The following is a 22,519-nucleotide window of genomic DNA, read 5'->3' as shown; positions in this document are numbered from 1 at the left end:
CGGACAATAGTACCCTTGAAATTAAGGAAAATTGAATACCCATTAACACATTTAAAGAAAATTTCAAATATAGCTCAAGGAAAATCTGGAAATTAAAAGAAAGGGATAATACAAGCAGTGCAAGAGAGAAATTGAAATTGAGATTTAGAGCTTATGGGTTTTGATTGTGAAGTTACTAACCTGAAATCGGTCAGATCCACCCCTGCAACACTTTCCGTCAATCTAGTTCGGAACTACTAAACCCGACCAAGAATTGGTCAGATCCATTCATATCATAGATTGAAAACTTCTCTCTCCTGCGCCAAAGATCTTTCATCTTCCTGAAAAAAGCCTCCTTATTAAGCGATTTCGTTGTGAGGACCTTCCCTACCAGAAAGTGTCGAACACTATTTCTGCCGCCCAGACAGGACTCGTGGCATGGCCCGGCCAGCCATATTCTCCAAGTTACACAACTGAGTTCCATAAACTTTTGCACTTTCGAAACCGTAACTTCTCTCACGCGAGAGAGAAGGGGATTTTGATCTCTGGGTCTCAGTGTTCTAATTAACTTTTTCTTTTCTTTTCTTTTTATGTGCGGGTAGAGATGGAAAATGCAATTTACTCTTTTTTTATTCAAGCCCAGTGTTTTGGCTGGTCCGAATGGCGGTAAATTTCCCTCCCAGACAGCCAGACCCTAAAATTTTATGCCAAAAAGCTTTTGGATCTTTTTAGCTTTCCCGCATTTTGTTGAGGCTTTTAGTAGACTGACGATAGGTCCTTAAATAAAAAATTAAAAAAAAAAAACCTGATTAGTGTCAAAAAATTTCGACACTAACTACAACCCCTCCGTCACAATAAATGGGGAAGATTGTTGGTTTCAAGGACAAAAGTATGGGTGACGAAATTAGAAATTTTGTGACCTATTCTAACAATAGGTCACAATTTTAAGGTTTGTCACCTATAATTTTGTGACTAAAAGGGTAAATTCTAGTAGTGGTTGTTTGTTAAAGAACTACTTTTGAGAATTGGACTTAATGATATCGATGGATTTCTCTAGAGAGAGGTTAATGATATTGGATAATATTGATAACTTAAGAAAATAATGTGTTAAGAAAATAAATTGTAGAAAAGAGATAATTATATAAAAAGTGATATAGAAGTTGAACAAATTTTGCAAATAATAATTTTGCAAGGATTTTCATAAGAGATATGTTGAAGATTAGGAAATAACTAAAAACTTATTTGTCAAAACTCATGTTAATGCTCAAAGTCCGGCGGTAGCCGAACCTTCGTTTAACGCGGGTCCGGTGGGCGGACCGCTACTTTGTAGACTTGGTGACCTTCGCTAGCTGTCAAATGAAAGACAGGGCGTCAGAGGGAGACCGCGTTGGGCGGTCTTCACTTCTCCGATGCCTAAGTCAGTCGATGCATATAGACAGCATAACAACAAATGAGTAGTAAATGCGTAATTAATGAGGAGAGATGAGAGGACCTTTTTATAGGTGAGGAGAAGACTGATCTTCTCCTTGTTTTCGATGTGAGACTGATGTGCTTCAGTTCCCAGCGTCAGGAGCTTCTGATGCTATCTTGGCACGGCGCGTCGGCGGTGATCTGGGGGCGATCCGAGGCTCAGGCGGTAGCTCGCCTGGCTGTGTATCCGCAGGCTACTCCTTTGGCGGGAATCAGTACCTCTGGCGGTACCATGAGCGTAGCCCATTATAGCTAATTATGCTTGTAAATGTACATGTATGTACAACTCAAAAGAGACACTTGAAATTTCCAGGCCTCATAGTAATGGCCAGCGAGGCGGCAAAACTTTTGGTCATTGAGTCTATGCGGGACATGATGAACATCGAGGTGGTTGACAAGAATTGTTGGCGGAGCAGAAACTGGGAGCAGGGACCGATTTAGTAGGCCGGAGTTAGATCTAGTGTTTGCTAAGGTTTAGTGCAGCAGCAGTGGCAGATCTAGGATTCGAAAATGGGGAGGGCTACGTATTCATGTGTCGCTTTGGGTAAAGTGTAAAGCCCAAAATTTTTTTTTAGTACAATTATGCATAGGTGTGGGAATGCAAGAGTGGGGAGATGAGAACCTGAGAGTTCAAGTGTTCAAAGATTGAATTTAGGCCTTTTTGGGAAGAAAAAGAAGACAAAGAATGAGAATTTGTGATGGACGGAGAGAATGGGAGAGCTAGAAAGGAGTTTGACTTCGATAATTCGGGAGTTCGGGTGGGGTTCGTTAAACAAATATACATATAAACAAAAAATATACATCATATATATAGATTTTTTTTTCAATCCAAAAGTTTGGGGAGGGCTTGAGTCCTCCCCAACCCCTACCTAGATGCGCCCCTGTGCAGCAGAAAGCGCTTAGCCGGCTTAGGGAATAGAATGTACATGCACATTGATTGGTCACATTACTCACATATGCATAATTATTCAATAATTTTAAATATCATATGGCACTGATGTGTACTTGCACCAACATAAATTGACAGTAATATGTGGTCGAAAATGCTTGTTATTCCGACGACTAGTTGGTAATAGAGCATTTATAACAAGAATATTCCTGACCACCACTTACGAAGATTTTTAGTTGGAAATACATATTCCTGACCGAAAAATGCCTTTTCCGGTCGAATTTAGCCATCAAAATTGATGTTTCCTATTGTAGTGCATTATGTATATGTTTTCTATTGTTTTAAAAAAAATGTGTGTGTAATATATATATGAGACACACACACAGGGCATTTCCACTAAGGGATTCCTTTTTTTGGCTATTTTAAGAGATACCTTGTGGAACTCACTCTTCGATCGTATTTCGGCATCTCGACCGTTCAGTTTTTAGGTCCTAATGTATAGACCACTTTCGCAAATTTTCAGCCAAACTGATAATCGTTAAGGTATAGAACTATATTAAATCAATATACGTACAAAATCTGTCCAACCTGAACCGTTCATGTTTATAATTGTAAATCGCAGTTATGAATGCCTTAATGATTATCAATTTGGCTGAAAATTTGCAGAGATGATCTACTCATATATAATTACAAACTGAGCGGTTAAAATGTGAACATGTGATCGAAAAGTGGGTCCAATAAGCGATCTTAAAATGGCCAAAAAAAGGGAATCCCTCACTAGAAGAGTCATTCTAGTGAGGGATCCATTTTTTTTGTCTTTTCTAGAGATAGGACATTAGACCAACTTTTCAATCATATTTTGGCATCTCAACCGTTCAATTTTTATGTCCTAATGTGTAGATCACTTTTGAAAACTTTCAGCCAAATTGAATATCATCAAGGCATTCAAAACGATAATTTAAAATTATAAGTATGAAAAGTTCAGGTTTGACAGATTCGGTTCGTTTGCGTAAATTGCAGTTTTGAATGCCTTAACGATCATCAATTTGGCTGAAAATTTATAGAGATGATCTATACATTAGGACATAAAAACTGAACGGTTAAGATATGATCGAAAAGTGGGTCAAATATGGAAATCCGTACCTTTTTGCTTAGGTGCGGATATCAGATTTGATTCGTCCATTGATGTAATCTAATTTGATGCCTTAACGATCAACGATTTGGCTGAAAATTTGCAGAAGTGATCTACACATTATGACCTAAAAACTGAACGATTAAGATTCCAAAATATGATCGAAAAGTTGGTCTAATGCCCTATCCCTAGAAAAGATCAAAAAAAGGATCCCTCACTAGGGAGGATTATGAGAGAACGTCCTTAAGCTCTTAAAGTGAGGATATTTTTATTTTTAGCATGTATTTTAATAATCAGACCATTCATTATGTAGCTACCTACACACATACGAGTCTTACAAAAAATTAGCCAAATCGAAAAACATTTAACCATTTGATTAGCACAATGTTCGTTATAATTTTATCTAACGGATGACATTTGTTACAAACTTTTTAGTGACCAAATGACCATGGATTTGGTTGATTTTTTGTATACACAATTCTTGCATAGGAATATAAAGGATCATTTAATTAGGTCATATACTAGTGTAAAATAGTGAAAATCCTCAAATACTTAAAGTAAGGATGTCCTCTCTTGATCCTCCCTCATATATAGTGAATTAGGTGATATGTGTGTGTGTGTGTGTGTGTGATCAACAACTGAGAGCTGTTGGATTTGCTAGTTCACTTGCACCATCGGTGTATATAATTTTTTTTCAAAAAGAGAACATAAATTTTACATTCAAAAAATATAATTTTGTCTATGAATTTATAGTGATTTAGGTCAACTTCATCCACCATCGATTGAATTTTGTGTGAAGATCATAATATTTATCATGCTATAGTAGGAGGGATGTGAAAACAAAACATAAATCCCATATTAAAAAGATATAACCTTTTTTTTATCAAGAAGAAACTTCATTAATAATGAACTGGATACAATGAGTTTTGGCATCATCTCATACACATAAATGGCCACTGGACTTCACACTGGAACTCCAAAATGACTGACTGACGGAGCCAAAAAGGCCCCGACTCAACTACAGACTTAACTTGCACTACAATTAAAAGGCAAAGACAATATGTGCAGGAGCAGTGAATCCTTGACACACAACTTTGTCAACACTAACTCGCCACCCAGAGTCCTCCTGACCTGCCTTTGATCGACCAAGTCTACACTTGTTGTGACTTCGAACCCGACCAAAATGAAATGCTGGACCGTCAGACCTAAGACTAAATTAAACCCAAGACCATTGCCACCTTAATGTCAACACCGTCAATCCATAAATGCTCCAAATCGCCATCACCTCCGACCCGAGATCAGACAGGAACAATCCACTAGAAGGCCAAGGATGATTGTCTATGCCAGTATGCCACCGCCAGACATTTTCGCCACCGCTGCTGACCTAACTCCAAAACAAGAACGACCTCTAGACCGCCAAATAGAAGATTGTCTATGCCAAAAATTGTAGTGCACCCGACCCAACAGCTAATACTTAAAACAAAACCTTGATAGTGACTTATTGCTGAAAAACAAAACAAAAGAAACCAAACCCTAAAAACTAGTAATAACTGCCCACCACCAAGGGCCCAACAAACATTAAACCCGGCCCAACCCCCTTTCGTCCCAGCAAGGGACATCCATGCTGCGGGCCGCCACACCCACCGCTCAACAACCTATTGCCATCCACCCTCCTTCGACCACCGTAAGACAACACTATGATCCGGCAGGGACCCAACACCATTAAATCCCTCTCCAACACACAAGAGCCCCTAATTCTCTGAAGAGCAAACCCAGATGCGGGGCACCCACCGTCACCCTCCTCCAACCCATCATCAAGGGATCGCCTTGCTGCAGAAATTTGCGCCGAACAAAAGCGAATCCCTGCTACACATCTAGTCTCCGCCACCTTGAACCTAGGCATCCCCGTTATCGCTGCCGCACTTCCAGATTTTCTCGCCGCTGTCGCCTTTGGATTACGCCTGCCATAGCCCAGACGCTGCCAGCAAAGCGGCAGTAAACCATACCTCCCACCACCACCAAGAGCCTCGGGATCCCAGCCTGGAGCGCAATACCAATTGTGGGTTCCTTACCATCAACGACCATGCCACTCGTCGTCCACTATCAGATCTAAGGCGGAAAGATCCCGATCTCGCCCTCCTCCCTCCATGCCGCATCAGTCTTTATCCTCCTTCAAACACCAGTACCTACTAAGAAAGCAAAAAACTAGAGAAACTAAGAAAAGCTGAGGAAAACAAAACAAAGCTCCCTTCCCGGACCGAGACGCAGCGGCAGAAACGCCGGCTACGTCCGGCCAGGAGAGCACGAAGGCTGGGTTTCTCTTTTTCTTTGGCGCGTGAGGCGCGTTCTAAACCCTAGTTGAGTACGGTTTCAGTACTCAAGTGTGTTGAGAACTCAACTGACATCGCGGCCACATGTAGATTTAGTCCCCATCATAACAATTGTGGAGGTTTGAATAGAAGCACTCATTCATTAATGTCATTGATCCATCCCCTGAAATCTTAAAATTGGTGTTCCAAGATTATGATGTAGCAAGACATATTATATGAAATTGAAAATACATAAGGATAAATTATAACTTTTACTAACAAAAATTTTGAGAGGAGGTCCAAATAACAATTGTGGAGGTTTGAATAGAAGCACTCATTCATTAATGTCATTGATCCAACCCCTGAAATCCTAAAAAAAAAAAAAAAAGGATAAAGTTGGTGTTCCAAGATTATGATCTAGCAAGACATGCATATTATATGAAATTGAAAATACATAAGGGTAAATAGAACTTTTACTAACAAAATTTTTGAGAGAAGGTCCAAATAATAATTGTGGAGGTTTGAGTAGAAGCACTCATTCATTAATGTCATTGATCCATCCCCTGAAATCTTAAAAAAAAAAAAAAAGAAGGGTAAAGTTGGTGTTCCAAATTATGATGTAGCAAGACATATTATATGAAATTGAAAATAAAAATTGCATTATTGACTTGATACCCACGGGGAAAAATTGTCAAATAGTGAAATATTATGTCCACAATTACCGTACCATGGAGATTAGTGGCTTACTCATCCTTGGGTAGTCAGAATTAAAGTCACTAAGCAAATAAAGAAAAACAAAACAAATAAAAATGCTAATCTAAGGCAACAAGCATTCGCAATGCTCGACTTTGGTTGGTTTTCACCAAAGCCTAATCAAAACTAAGAGCCTAGTTGTGGTTATTTACAATGAGACGAAGAGTTCAATATTTTAGGAGTTGATTTTTGATTAATAAAAAAGTAATGAAATGTAACGCAACTAATAAAAATGCAAAGAAACTAATAAAAGTGTAAACAATATATATGAGAATGTCGAGTGCTAGGGAGACTCCACCTAAATTTTATGTATCGGAAGATAGTCTAATGTAGATGCAAATTTCATACTTTGGCGGTAGTTATATCCAAGGCAATTCAAGGCTCAAGAACCATATATATTTTGGTATTAATGTGTCATTTTAAGGGTCACACTAACTCAATTAGAGAGAGGTAGAGCCAATTTAAGGGTCACTAACTCACTTTAATTGTAGTAAAGCTCAGGAAATAGACTACTAAGCAATCCGCCCATGCAATCATGCAGCGGGTGTAAATCACCATGCTTATAATCACTCGAATACAAAATTGAGAGTTTCTAGCTTAGGAATTATAGAGGGTCAAGCCTCTAACTTCGTTTTAGACATGCTCAAACTACACACCCAAGAGTTGACTAGACTCCTAGGCATGCATTTTAACCCAACAATCATTGATATGAGCATCTGTCATATTGAATTGCATCATTACATTAAAATAAACATCGATCTTTTACATAAAGTTTGGGTTAGGGCACACAATCCTAGCCTCCAACAATAAAACTACTCACTACCCATCATCAAAACTAAAAAGAGAAAAAAGTGAAGAGCAGTAACAAGAACAAGTCACAATTTGTTATGAAGCAATTATGACAAGTCTTGATTTATGGTTCTCCACTTTTATCCAAATTTGATGGTAATGAAGCTCTTGATGCTTTGACTTTTTCTTTGAATTTTGTGGAATTGATGTGATTTGGTGGTGTGGAAATGAGGAAAAGGAGAGAATGACATTAACGGAAGGGCGGTGGTTGTAGTTGCGAAGAAGAGAGAAAATTGGAAATTAATGTGGTGTGGTACGTACAGGTCTGTCCTCTTGGCTCCCCTAAAGGGAAAAGATGGATATGGATAATTAATGGGGTGGTCGCTGTCTGGTTGTGGATGGAGTGAAAAGAAATTAGGGGGCCCGAGAGAAAATGAGGAAAAAGAGAGTGACATTAATGGAAGAGTGGTGGTGGTAGTTGCCAGGAAGAGAAAAGTTGGGAATTATGGTGGTGTGGTTCGGCTCCGTCCTCTCGGCTTCCTTTAGATAATTAATGGGGTGGTCGTTGTGTTGTTGGCTTGTTGCACACGGGGTGAACAGAGATAAGGGCCCTGTGGCAAGAAATAAAGAGGAACAGAGGAAAAAAAAAAATCTGGCCGCGCGTGAAGGAAGAGATGGTCGTTGATAGTGTTGATAATTTCGTTTGAGTGTTTTCCTTGAAAACTCTATTTTTTTTCTTCTAATTTCTTCTCATTTTATGTTGTTTCCGCAACTCCGCTTATTTCCTACGAAATAAATATAATATAGATTAATTACTTAATAATTGATTTGGAGATTAGCATATATTTAGTGTTTAGGATGCAATTAAGCGCATAGGAATGTGTATAGTTAGATTTACATATATACATGATATGACACGTAGGATTGAAGCTACAAATCTTAGGCCTCACTTGAGGCCCCTTGTAATTGCCCAATTGATAATATATGAGTTATAAGTAACCTTCCTATCTCATCAATAACTGTCAGATATATGTATGCATAACATATATGTTGTTGAGAGTATGAATTCCACATAAAAAAAATAAAGATATTGTTTATGAGTTTATAAAAATTTAGATCAATTTCATTTATTGTTGATTAATTTTGGTTATGAAGCTTAGATTATGGTATCTCATGTGTGCATACCTTGCGGACAAACGAGTTTTACGATACCCAATAAGTGAGAGAAATCATATCCTCTCCTATACACAGCTAAGTCAGGGGTCATGTCAAAATACTTCCCTCTCCTGGTCATCAAGAATGGATTGTGATTTAAACATCAATCAGCGTCGGCGAGATTCAAACCGAGTTTGAGAGTTTCACACTTAGAGTTATCAAGGGGTTAGCAGCTTAGCTCTTAAGACATACAAAACTTTTTAAGATGTGGCATATATTGCAAAACTAATTAATTACCATTATTTTTTTTTCTTCCATGGAAAATATCTTTCTTGTTAATACTATTATACTATTGTAAGCTTATACACATAAATACATAATACACGAGCACCTAACAAGTGTCACACAGTGTATTTCCTGAAATTTCCAGACATGTATGTCTCAAAAATTAATAAATAAAGGATAAAGATAGTTTCTAAAAGGTTAAACAATGAACAAATAAAACCCAGGGTTCTACAACATGAGCTACCATTACGCATCTTAAGCCAACTAAACAGACCCCAAAAAAATGGACAATAAAACAAGATGAAATTCCCACTTGAACAAGAGCAGAGAGCACCAAGTAACCTCTGCTAAAACTTAAGAAAGTAGACGCGGTCTAACATGGGAAAAGCTCCCACGGGCAACCAAAAAGCACTGAAATGGATATTACCTTGGTGATTTCTTTGGTAAATTCTTGCGTTATGACAGCCATTTCTGGAGCTTTCTGAGGTCATTAACAAATTTCAGTACCTTTATCATAAAAAAAATAAAATAATAATAATAATAATAAATATAAAAAAATTTCATGACCTCTGTACTCTTCGATGGATGATTCACAGTATGAGCAAGGGCTGCAAGCACATAAAACATATCATAAAGCTGATTTCAGCCAAGGAAAAGGGGCTGGGGGTGGATTGTGGAGTTACGTACATAGAAGATAAAAAGGCGACTGAGCGTATAAAGTACTTATATCATGTACCAAATTATTCAGACAGTTCATGCCAATTAGCTTAAAAGTTAAAAGTCAGCATATTGTAAACATTTACATATGTTACATAGTCATGCAGGAACTAGAATATTGTTTAAGAGTACAAAGCAATACCAACAATTTCTCCCAAGTGCATCGATATCGAATTCAGTTGGGCCTTATTTTCTTTAAGGCCATTTAAAAGTTAAAATATGACATGCAGTAGTACAGAATGTGGTAGAAGTACAGAAGTAGTTGATGACCATAGCCTAGCTTCTTACATGAGCATATGCATAAAATGATAATTACTTTACCCTGGAAAGCATCTGATCTAGATTCACTATAATAAACAGAACCTTGTAATATAACATTTATTACAGAAGAACTAATTTCTGTTGTTCATAAAATAATATTCGAGTTAATGCTATTGTTAAGTTGTATCCAAGCATCATTACATGTACTGCTAATAGGCTTTACAGAATAAGCACAACCACACTTCTTCCTAATGACAATGAAGCAAAGGAAACAATTTCATGAGCAATTATGATCTGACTTGAGCAAGCCGCGCTCTCAATGCTTACAATTCTTCCTCGTCATCTGAACCTTCTGCTATAGCTTCTTCCTGCACGAGTTAGCAATGACAATTTAGGGCCATGCAACACATTTAACTTAAACTTAACATATATAGCAACCCATATGCAAATTGGTAACACCATAAGCTCCACAATTGCACATAACTAACTTAATAAGATGGTAGTATAGACCCGTTAAATCATCAAGAATTACTTTCCTCTAGCTTCCTTGTTTTTGAAGCATCGAACCTCCAAACTCAATTCTATCCAGCACCCTCATGAGTACCTAAACTCATGATACTTCAATAAAAGTATAAAGAGGCTGCAAAACCCATTTTGACACAGCTCAATTGTGTATTGCAAGAACTGGATCATCATTGGACATAAACCCAGATTCAAGAATAAGTCTTTCAACAGAATCCACATCATGGTAACAGTAAAGATATCACATTTCAACTCTCATACAGAAACTGGGACTTTTTCAATGTTGCCCACCAATCCCCAGCATAAACTGTCAACAACTCTTTGCAAATTCAAAATTAGATGATTCAATATAGAACCTATTGCTCCAAGAACCAAAACAGCTTCAGCTTGATTTATTAACCATTAACACATTTCCAAACTAATCACCTACTTCAAATTTATCTCATTGATGTTGATGTTCAATGAAAATAATCAAAAGATAAAATCTTTTAATCCAAAAGAGAACTAGCTAGAATATGACATATATTCGGCAAATTAGATCCGGAGGAAAAGGGAAAAATTGCAGAACACTGAATCATGGAAAAAGGCATAAGATTTCAACATTTTCAATGCATTCTTCCATAAAAATCCAAAAACAAAACAAACCCGTTTGAGATCCACAAGCATAAGTCATACCCAAAAGCCACAAATTTACAGGAAAAATGAAAAGGAGAGGACTTGAATGCATTACAAAGAAAAGGGCAGAGAGGTACCTTATTGCGCACGTTTCACGGGAAGCACTCAGTTTTGCAGAGATTGAGAGAGAGTGTAAATTGGGTCATGAAATTTGGATTTGGCCGAGCAAAAACGCAATAAGAAATGGAATGCCATAATTTTTATTTTTCCTTATTCAAGTTTTTCTGGTTGGCTTTTTGAAGTGTGTAGTTCTTTTTCAGTCACTCTCTGTTGCCGACGTGGGTGTGAGTCGGATTTGGCTAACCTACAAAGTGAAATTATGACAATGTCCTCCACCCTTAGCCTACAATTCTTTTTCTTTCCCTTTCCACAAAAGAGAAAATATGACATTTCTTTGTAAGAAATTCGATCAACACGTGTTAGGTCGATCAACACGTGTTAGTGGTTGTTTAACTATTCTGTTATTTTTTATTAAAAAAAGAAAAAGAAAAGAAAGGGTTCTGCTATTTGTATTCTGTTTATGTCATTCATATAATTTCAATTTGGTAGACGATTCTTTATGATTATTTTGATCGTTGTTACAAGTAATCATTTGTTCGATATAATTGGATAATTAACTATTAATGTTTTGGTTTGTTATTTGTATATATTATGCTATTAATGTTTTGGTTTGTTATTTGTATATATTACGATATGACATATAAAGAATGACATAAAATGAATGATTCAAGACTACAGGGTCATAAAAGTGAAACTCACATATGTATTATTGATCAAATAATCATTAAACGGTTCACCAACTCGGTTTCTTTAATCTATTCTTAAACTTAATAGTATACATACATTGATCGGTCACAGGTGCATAATTATTCAATAATTTTAAAATATCAAATGACATTTATTGAGAATGTGAAAATAAAAATAGAGTATTCAGTGCACTGACGTGCACTTGCACCAACAGAAATAGACGATTAGATAACATCAAGCATATTTTTTTTTAAATTCCAAAAAAAAAAAACATTGCATATTAACAACTGAGATTTGCTTATTCACTTACACCTCAGATGCATAGAAATTTTTTTTTTAAAAGATAACGTAAATTTTACATTTGAAAAATATAACTTTGTATATGAGTTTACAATGATTTAAGTCAACTTCATTCATCATCAACTGATTTTAGTTGTGAAGCTCAAATTATTTATCATGCATGCTATTAGAGCAGGAATGTGAAAACAAAACATAATTCTCACATTGAAAAAATTTAACCTCACGTGCATGGTTTGAGACCTCAAATGTGTTTAGAACTTAAAGTGATATTCCAGCCACATGTAGATCATAATCCAAGTCACCCAATATAAATTGTTTGCGTATACGACTTAAAATTCGTTACACATGCACTGTTTATAAAGAACTGAAGCTAACTGTTAACACAGTTAACTAGATTACGTCAATTACTATGTAGACTAGAAAAGATTATAAATGTAGATACACTAATTGTCATAGCATGTAGGGCTAGGTTACATCAATTACTATGTAAACTAGAGAAGATTATAAGTGTAGAAACATTAATTGTCATAATTTGTAGGACTAGATTACATCGAACACAAAAGGAGATCAGCTGCGCCATTTTCAATTTTCTCCCCCTAACACCTTCCACAACGATTATGGAAGTGACATAACTGGGTGGCACAAACAAAAATAGCACAACTGAGCTAGCTGCTCCCATCAGTGGGTAGCTAATTAGCCACCAAATATTAAGTCTCGTGAAGGAGTAAATTAATACGGCTGTCACCGCTCATTGATAGTTTAATTAGGTAGGTTTCTCAATGCTCAGCTGCATACATTGACTAAAGAGCAACCTTAACGAAAAACACTAGGTCGTTATTTCCTATGGTTTAGACGAACAACTTGAGCAGATTAAATGCCCCTCTTATATATAGCATGGGCGCATGGCTAAGCTAGTGTGTGGCTCTGGAGATAATAGTGATATCCATGTTCACCACTTTGATTAACTAGTAGCTAGTGTGTACGTGGCTCTTCTACGTGTTATATAGACCAGATCAATCAGCGAGGAGTTGATTGGTCATGTTTCCATGTCAATAGTACAGACTCATTTATCGATCAGTCATGATACGCTTTGGTGCCTAATATTCAATGATTTTGTAATATCGGGTGACAATTGTTGATGAGAATGTAAAAACAATAATATAAATTTTGTATTAGTAAAATATTTTTGTCTATAAGTTTATAAGAATTTATTTGGGTAAACTCTATTCATTGTTAATTGATTTTGATTGTGAAGCCCATATAACTTTATCATGCTATAAGAGTGGGTTACCCATATACATGGTTTGAATTATCGTCACATGTGGTCACCATCACCCAATAATATAACTTGCTCACGTGTATGGCTTGAGAAATCGCTACATGTGCAGGGCGTGGTGAAAAGTGAAAACAGAACATAAATTTAACATTTGACAAAAGGCTTATTCAGAATGTGAAAACAAAACATAGATCTCACATTTGAAAAAAAAAAACGGTTTGAGCAGTGTCTTATGTGTTGAGAACCTAGGTACTCAATATAAGTTGTTCACGTGTATGACTTGAAATTTCCTCATATCAGTGGGTAGTACCCAATCTAAGGTAATTGTCACTTTTCTTATCTAGCTATCCTGTTAGCTGCAGATCCATACCTATATTGTGTGTTTATTAAGACTGATCCGTTATCACTATATATATGGAGCTGCATTTGATGCGTGCCAACAACTTCTATGACTAAATATATAATGGTAAGTGCAATACAAGAATAATAATGCCTTTCCTAGTAAAATGAAAGAACTAATTAATATTTGTTGCCTTAATGATTCATCTGAAAACCAAAACATATTAGAAGTTCAGTCACATGCTTGAAATCCCAGAATTTGGAGAAGCAAATGCTAGAAACTTAAGGTCTTTTTCGAGCAGAGCCATTTGCTTTGCCTCCAAGGTCACCCACGCTTCAATTCCTTTACCACATTGTGCTTCCATGAACACCGTGAAATTCCTAAACTCAGGCCCGACTTTCCCCATGAGCCCTACCCAGAAAGGCTTCCCCCATCCAAAATCCAATTTGTAAAAAATGTTTGTCCAATTGGTGAATAAATAAACTTCTGGTGGGGATTTTGAAGAAAGCAAGACTTCTAGTTGATTAAAGTAGTTTGAAATGGCTCCAAATCCCTCTTCTCCCTGATGAGACTCAAAATAACCCCTATCAAATCCTTTGAGAGATTCATTAATCAGGTGCACCAAATCACATAACTCATGATCTTCTCCTAGCTTAGATGAGTCCGCGACTGTTGTTGCCCACCAAAAGAAATTTCCAATGATATTAGTTGACGACGTGTGTGGCTTCACCCGTGATCTCATGTTCATTGCTTGCGCTACTATGGAAGTTCTTGGTGAAGTACCTATATGAGAATGCCGAAGAAGAAACATGATATGGATATATATAATAAATATCTATATATGAACGAAATTACCAAAGACTGCGCTGAAAATGTTGTAATATTGATGAAATTCATATGTTCTAAAATATCCATATGGAGTTGGAATAATATCAAAATTTAATATGACAATACCCGGTGATAGTGCCCGAGAAGAAGCCATTGCATGTTTCCAAATAAAACATGTGAGTGCCTCATTACGTGATGGCTTGGGCACGCATTTGCTCTTCGATTTTTCTTGTAGTGTGGCTATGGCTTTGACACGAAACACAAATCTCCTTGTAACATAATTGTTTTCCTTGAACCAAAAGCTATCTGCTAAATCTAGATACTTTTTAGGCAACAAAGCTCTTGGTGGAAAGACAAATGAGGCTTCGGTAGTGTTAGATGGACGGAGGAGATTAAGCAAAGACAGATATCCTTGTCAAGCTCCCCACGAAAAATAGCAGCCCAAGACTCAAGGATAGAGTTCACGGCCAACCCGTCACACAGCTTGTGAGAAGCGGATCCCCCAATTGCTGTTCCACCACAAGCAAAGACATTCACTTGAAAAGCTATCATCGGGAGCAGAGACTCATCATCAGTTTCCTTGCAAATGGGCTGGAATGGAACGAAACGGTTCAGTAACTCGGTTTCTTGGAGCTTAAGAAAATCGAGCATTCGACAATTGACTCGGGCTTCAAGGAAGGGAATACCGGTGTCAAAGTCATGAATGTAGAGGTTGTTTTTAGCCCGTCCCGAAAATGGGTAGTAGAGAGTGAGAGTCTCTGAGAGGGAGCTTTTTAACCGGGTTAGGGTTTCGAGGAGATTGAACGATGACTTGGGGTCACTAATGGGGACCATGGGGTAGAACAAGATTAGTGGCATATAAGTTGCGGGAGTCAGCTGGTCGACGAGGGAAAGTTTGAAAGGGCTTACATGTTTAAGTGAAGAGGAATCGAGCGATGGTTTGATGGTGTCTCTGGAAATGATACTGAGCTCCATGATGTTCACCACGCTTGAATTGCTCAAGTGTTGCTCTTTTTAGGGTCCTTAATTAACCCAAATTGACAAAATTACTAGATTATTTCCTCGATCATCAGTGTACCTAGATAAAAAACGCAGTTGATAAATGACAATGCAGTATCAATGCAAGATAGTCATCACATGACTTGCAAATTGCAACTCAGGTGTTCAAGAAGACAAAAGTAGACATATATATATATATATATATATATATGCACAGAAGATCAAGCCTAGCCACATACTCAACTGTTCATCAGTACGTGGCTTGTGATGACCTAGTATTAAATTTAGGAAAATTGTTCTCCTTATTCTCATCTGTTTTTTGTGTTTTACTTGAATTGTTTAAAGGGTTAATTACATATAAGTGCATCTTTGATTGTTTTTTTAGCCATAAGGCCACCAACTAGTTTTTTCCCTCATAAGGCCACTAGACTAAAAAATGTGTTATATTTTGGATATGAAAAACCAACATATTTACATAAATGCCACTAGAGTACAAAATCAACAATTATTCTCTCTCTCCTCTCCGGCGAGGTCGCCGACCAACTCCGGCGGGTCTCCGGCCGACCTCCGGCGAACTCCGGCCGACCTCCGACCAACTTCAGGCGGATCTCCGGCGAACTCCGGCGACCACAAAAGCTACTGTCACTGACACCAAAAGCTACTGTGGCTAGCAACAAAAACTACTCTTATGAGATTTCTAGTCACCTCCGACGAGGTCACAAAAGCTACTATCACTAGCAACAAAAGCTACTGTCACTAGTAACAAAAGCTACTCTAGTGAGATTTCCGGCAACCTCCGGCGAGATAACAAAAGCTACTATCACCAATAGCAAAAGCTACTCCTTACCCAAAAAATCTCTGCTCCTCAAAACGAAAAGCTACTATCCTCACAAACAAAAGATACTGTCACCGATACCGAAAACTACTCTAATCAGCAACAAATGCTACTCTCACCAACACCAGAAAATTACTCTCACCGACACCAAAAACTACTTTTACCAACAACAAAAGTTATTGTCACTAACACCAACGAGCTACTCTCACTAACATTACAGAGCTACTAACATAGGTACAAAAAGCTACGATCACTATGATGGAACACCACTAAAATAGTTATAGAGAGCTACTGATTTGAAAAAAAAAATCTATTGACATTAGCTTGAAAATATACTAACATAGACACATAAAGTTACTATCACGATATTGAAATGCTACTAGAACAATTATACGGCTACTAACTTGAAATAATGAAAATGAAAATAGAAGCTATTGACATCATGTTGAAAAAATACTAACATAGATATAGAAAGATACTATCACTATGTTGAAAAGCCGCTATAACAGTTATAGAGAGTTACTAACTGCAACAAATAACATACAAGAAATGGTTCATTATTCATCAATCAAAATACATCACAACACCATCAGAAAACAGAATTCAACCACAAAACCATCCCCCCATCACACAAGAGCACAACTCTCTTTCTCTCCCCTGCAAAATTCCACAACAGATGAATTCAAACAAATCCAAGCCCATTTATTCCAATAAATCACAATCAAATCAAACCAAACTAAACAAATTCTAATCATGCCGTCTAATTAATTTCAACAAAAATACCAGAAGGATTTGGTCTCAACCTCAATAAGTAAACCAAATACAATGACAATAATGAATGGAATTGAAAAGCTTATCACATTTCTTGGCCGGCGGTGTCCCAAATCTGGGCCTTGACAATCTAATCATCGACATGGATGCTCCGGGTGGCAAACTCGACACCGATGGTGGACTTAGACTCGAGGTTGAACTCATTGCGCATGAACCTGGACAACAAATCGGATTTGCCGATACCGGCATGGCCGATCAAGATGACCTTGAAGTGGTAGTCGTTGTCTGACCTGTAGGCCATGTCGAAGAGCTGGAGCGACTTTCCGGTTGGAGATGAAGAGGTCGCGGGCCTTGTCCTCGTCGCCGGAGAATCAGTGCTCATTTAGGTTTCCGATGCAGGTGAGGTGGAGGAAGAGGCGATGGTGGCGGTGGAGGAAGGGTGTTGCCGGAGCCGAGCTAGATGTGAGGAAAGGAGCTGCCGGAGCCGAGGCTCGTGAGGTGTCTCAAGTCGAAATTGGAGATCTGAGTGAATCGGAGATGAGTAGAGAATCGTCTCCAGTGAGAGAATCGGAAAGAATCGGAGATGAGTAGAGAATCAGAGAGATCTGAGTTGGACTCCAGTGAGGTAGCTCCGATCAGAGCTTCTTCGTCGACGTCGTCGTCTTCAGGCATCGCGGCGCCGTTTCGAGATTTTGTAAGCTTGGAATCTCACCAGATCAGAGGCAGTGGTCATCGGAATCGGGGCGGGGGGTGGCTGGGCTTTGATCGGGTTTGTGTTGTGGTTCAATTGATGGTGACGGTGATGAGAGATGATGGCCGAAATTGATTCTTTCTGGTGATTGCAGAGGGAAGAGAAGAAGAAGAGATCGGGGAGAGAGAGAGAGAGAGAGAGGAGAAGGAATGAATTTCTATTCATTTTGGCCGGATGATTATGGAGTTAGTGGAAGGGTAAAATTGTCAGGTTGAAAATAATTTAAAGCCACAAGTGGCCTTATGTGTACAAGAAAACATTGGTGGCCTTATAGCTAATTAAAGTTTCAAATTAACACTTGTGTGTAATTTTCTATTGTTTAAATTGGTTTATTATTTTTAGTTTGGGTTATTAGCTTTGTAAAAAAAAAAAAAAAAAAAACGTGTGTTTAATCTTCTTGAATACCTAGTTTAGTACTGGAAGCATCCAGCCACCTAATTTGCAATGAGACACTTTGCTTAATCTCCTCCGTCCATCTATCTCTCCCTTGTATTTTCCTCTTCCAACTAGACACGTATTCTTCTCCTCCTCTTCCTTTTCTTTACACTTCTTTTCTGTTTCTAATGAGTCTACTCTCTATTCATTGACAATCAACCCACTACTCGCTACCAATACAAAAGAGAAAGAGAATTCATGCACCATGAGTTTTCATTGTTCAAGAATATATATGAAATTCTCCCTCTGTAGGGAGTTGCTTTCCGTAAGTTTCAATATACTCTTTCACTAGTCTCTCTTTTCAGCTATTTCTCAATAATTTGAAGTGTGATTTTTAAAAGTGTTCTTCCTTTAAAGATAACCCAACCAAAATTTTGGTGGTTACGTTTTTAGTTCTTTTTAAAAGTCATTAGCTTGAGGAAAAAAAAAAATTTCCAGCAAACTTACATTTTCGACTTAATCCATCACTTTAGTCATGCCTCAAGTTCGGGGTGTGACATAGCTTCACATGTGGTCATCTTTACATATCTTTGTATAATGAGTTCTACTGTAAAAACCATATAGCAAGCCAATACATTACGTACATTTTCCAGCCTTCATCGACCTTTCTCAGAGTTCTTTGCCTTGTCACTTTTCTTTTCAGGTAATTAATTAAGTCCACTGTCGGCTAGCTTAAGTGGTATATGATGGCCAGGTTCATTTTTTGGAGCAGACTTGGTCATCAAGTTTTCTATGCATTTAAATATAACTTAAAAATTCGATATCTTGCCGGCACATGCCACTTTCATTGTTTCACTTTAATTAGTAGTTGCTGCCTTGCTGGCTTTCGGAAAGTTAACGAGCTAGTTATATACAAAGTGTATATATACTAATTATAGTGGGTTCACTTTCATTGTTTAAGTATAGTAATTGCTAGCTTTCGGAAAGTTAACGAACTAGTTATATACTAAGTGTATATATACTAATGATAGTAGGTTCACTTAATTTCATTGTTTAACAGTTTAACTATAGTAGTTTGGCTTTCAGAAAGTTAACGAGCTAGCTATATATTCTAAGTTTCTGTATTGGAATATGGGATTTCTGAGAGACATGAGCTCTTTAAAAGAACATTATAATTAATGATATATAGACATACATTCAACATGCTTCGCATGATGCGGAAAATTAAGTCCAGTTTACACAAGCTATGTCATTTGTTTTTTACGCTTCATCTGTTTGAAATTAAATGCGGGGATTCAGGAAAGCGAGTGCTGAAAAAGATCTGATCGATATAAGCATTTTTATTTTCCTCCAAGCTACCTACATGCTTCAGCCTATTACGTACCTTCAACCGATGGATAACTTTATCTCATAAAATTCAACAAAATCTTTGATTAAATAGTTCGATGCAGTAATCTCAGTCAATATGAAGCCCTGTATTTTATTGTAAACTTTTTAATGATTGGCTGGTGAACTAATTTAAGCCTTATTCACCACAAAATGGAAACATTGCACGAGCCATATATAATCTTTCTTAATCAATACCTACTGAAGAGGCCATTGAAATCCCGGGGGTTGGAGATGCAAATGCTAAAAACTGGGGATCTTGTTCTAGCATAGCCATTCGCTTTTGATCTAGAGTCACCCACGCTTCAATTCCGTTTTCGCATTGTGTTTCAACTAATACTGTGGAATTGGTATATGTAGTTTGAACTTTCCCCGTGACTCCAATCCAAAATGGCTTCCCCCATCCAAAATCAACTTGGTCAAACATTCTAGTCCAGCTCGAGAATGAATAAATCTCTAGTGCTGGTTCTATAGAACTCCCCTCGTCCATCAAATCTAGCCAATCGCACATGCCTCCGTATCCCTTTTCACCCTTTAAAGTCTCCAAGTAATCACTGTTATATTCTTTGACAGATTCTTTGAGCAAGTTAACCAAGTCACACAACTTATGATCACTACTCTCTGGTGTTGTATAATTTAGCTCTAGGAATGCCGGAGCCCACAAAAAAATATTTCCAATGGCATTGTCCAACGTCGTTTTCATGTTCATTCGTGACCTTAAGTTCACCGCTTGGATTGCTAAAGAAAATCTTGTTGAAGTACCTGTAAGTTCATAAGTTTTCTCATAAAGTGAGCAACATGTCAACACATTTATATAACCTATATATGTTTGTAATGTAGTTAAAAAAAATATAAAATAAATATGAAATCGGTAGCGGAAAAATATTAAATGAACTTAATTTTTTGACGTATCATTCAGGCTTCCACAGCATACGATCCAAACTATTGGATTATCTTGTTCTAGCCGATACTGGTGGAGGTTGTAAGCTGTTGTGACAATCACACCACCACAACTTGGGTTCCAAATAAAACACAGCTTGGGTAGTTTTGAAATCTATGTAAAATTTGGTTAAGGTTATTCATACCCAGATCAAAAGAAGGGCAGGGTGTGTAGTCGGGGGTTATTTAATACTTGAGTATGAAAGTGAAAACAATAAACCTTGTAATATAGAGGATAAATTCTATGCCAAGAAAGAATCAGTTATTTCTTATCTCCCGAATTATTATATTTTTTCCATTTTCCACCCTAATTATTTTGAGAAACAGAAAAACAACAACAACAAAAAATTCGATAAATCCAAATTCAATTAATTATTGGAGGACAACACTGGTTGTTGGATGTGATGGAAGCCAAATCCAATGTACTCAATCAGATCAACTTGAAATTTACACCAAGACGTTGTGAGGGACCTTTATTTAAAGATGAGGTTATAATTGGCTTCTAAGAAGTAAGAAGTAAGAACTAGGTGAAGAAAAGTTGCAAGTTGTTAATCTGAGACTACCCCAAATTAATAAGTAAGTTATTAATTACTTCTTTTATTATTAGGCTTGCTAGTAAATTGATTTACCTGATGATAATGCCCGAGTAGCAGCGAGTTGATGTTTCCAGAGAAAACTAGTGAGGGCCTGAACACGTGATGGCTCGGGCACGTACTCGCTCTTGCCTTCATCTTGGAGTGCAGATATGGCTTTCGCATTAAATACAAATCTCCTTGTAACAACATTTCTTTCGCAAAAGCACCACCTTTCCATCAGAGCTACATACTTTTCAGGCAAGTCAGCTCTCGGTGGGAAAAGTACTGCTGCTTGAGAGAGATTCGGATGAATGATTTTGTCACGACACCCACGAAAAGCAGCAACCCAGGACTTGAGAAAACAGTTTGCTGTTTCGCCATCGATGAGCTTGTGACAAAGGGAGACACCAATTGCTATTCCATAGTCGAAGATGTTGACTTGAACTCCAAGCAAGGGGAGAAGCTCAGATATTGTTTCCTTGCGATATGGTTGGATTGGAACAAACTCATTTAGCCACTCGGTTTTTGGAAGCTTTAGAAAATCAATCATGTTACAATTTACTCGGACCTCAAGGTAGGGGACACCCGCTTCAAAATCATCAATGTATAAGTTGTTTTTGACCCTTCCGGATAGTGGATAGTACAAAGTGAGAGTCTGGGAAAGAGTGTTTTTTAAGTCGGTTAAGGTTCGAGGAAGATTGAAGACGGGGTCAGTAATGGGGTAGAAGAATATAACCGGGACATACATTGTGGGAGTGATTTGATCGATGATGGAAAGCTTGTGAGGGTGAAGTAGTGAAGAGGAAGCAGCTGATGGTTTGATGGTGTCTCTGGAAATGATACTGACCTCAATTTTCTCCATTTTGCCGAAGTGGGATCAGTATCTAAGACTTCAATTGCATATGGTGATTTCCTTATAGAAAACTAATGACACGTCTACTTGGCCACGAAATATTAAGAGTCAATGTTGGAGCAAGTATGGCTGTCACGGCTCATTGATAGTTCAATTACTGTTAACAGATTTAGAGCATCTCCAACAGAATACTTATTTAAAAAAAAAATTGAAATTTAACTAATTTTAGGCTAAGTTTGATCTCCGGCAGACTAGCTAAACAAAAGCTAAATTTAGTTTTAGCTAAAAGACCTAGCTATATTTAGCTAGAGAAAAGAGAAATTTAACTAAAAGTTAAATTTAACTTGAGATTTAGGTATTCTGCTGGAGCATAACTCAATATTCAACTAGCTATATTCTAATTTTAGCTACTTTTAGCTATGAAGATAGCTATCACTGTTGGAGATGCTCTTAATAGGTAGGTTTTTCAATGCTTAGCTGCATATATTGACTAAAGAGCAGCCTTAATGAAAGAGCTACTTCCTATGGTTTAATACTCCCACTCAAGTTGTCATGGACCCAGATTAAATCCTCTAAACCACCAAAAATATTTCAATTGAATTGTTACC

At 37.5% G+C, this 22,519-nt stretch overlaps 3 protein-coding genes and 1 long non-coding RNA gene across 4 annotated transcripts; all 4 read right to left on the bottom strand.

The window, feature by feature from the left end:
- Nucleotides 1-8,819: 8,819 nt before the first annotated feature.
- Nucleotides 8,820-11,268, bottom strand: LOC133717260 (uncharacterized). The gene is made up of 3 exons (XR_009849491.1): nt 11,014-11,268; nt 9,329-10,107; nt 8,820-9,242 (listed from the first exon to the last, which is right to left on the bottom strand). It is a non-coding gene; the product is annotated as an uncharacterized LOC133717260 (long non-coding RNA).
- A 2,440-nt stretch (nt 11,269-13,708) lies between these two features.
- LOC133713756 (BAHD acyltransferase At5g47980-like) lies at nt 13,709-15,143 on the bottom strand. Its single transcript, XM_062139785.1, has 2 exons — nt 14,554-15,143; nt 13,709-14,382 (listed from the first exon to the last, which is right to left on the bottom strand). The coding sequence occupies exons 1-2, from the start codon at nt 14,579-14,581 to the stop codon at nt 13,835-13,837; spliced, it is 576 nt and encodes a 191-aa protein (XP_061995769.1). The 5' UTR covers nt 14,582-15,143; the 3' UTR covers nt 13,709-13,834.
- LOC133716801 (stemmadenine O-acetyltransferase-like) lies at nt 14,743-15,402 on the bottom strand. The gene has a single exon (XM_062143457.1). The coding sequence runs from the start codon at nt 15,400-15,402 to the stop codon at nt 14,743-14,745; it is 660 nt and encodes a 219-aa protein (XP_061999441.1).
- A 4,064-nt stretch (nt 15,403-19,466) lies between these two features.
- On the bottom strand, nt 19,467-21,966 carry LOC133718230 (stemmadenine O-acetyltransferase-like). Its single transcript, XM_062145051.1, has 2 exons — nt 21,113-21,966; nt 19,467-20,306 (listed from the first exon to the last, which is right to left on the bottom strand). Exons 1-2 carry the CDS (start codon nt 21,918-21,920, stop codon nt 19,732-19,734), a joined length of 1,383 nt encoding a protein of 460 aa, XP_062001035.1. The 5' UTR covers nt 21,921-21,966; the 3' UTR covers nt 19,467-19,731.
- Nucleotides 21,967-22,519: the final 553 nt, after the last annotated feature.

The sequence above is a fragment of the Rosa rugosa genome, chromosome 6, assembly GCF_958449725.1.
Source record: "Rosa rugosa chromosome 6, drRosRugo1.1, whole genome shotgun sequence".
Taxonomy (NCBI): Eukaryota; Viridiplantae; Streptophyta; class Magnoliopsida; order Rosales; family Rosaceae; genus Rosa; species Rosa rugosa.
The sequence above is the reverse complement of the archived record's forward strand: the minus strand, read 5'-3'. Positions and strand labels throughout refer to the sequence as shown.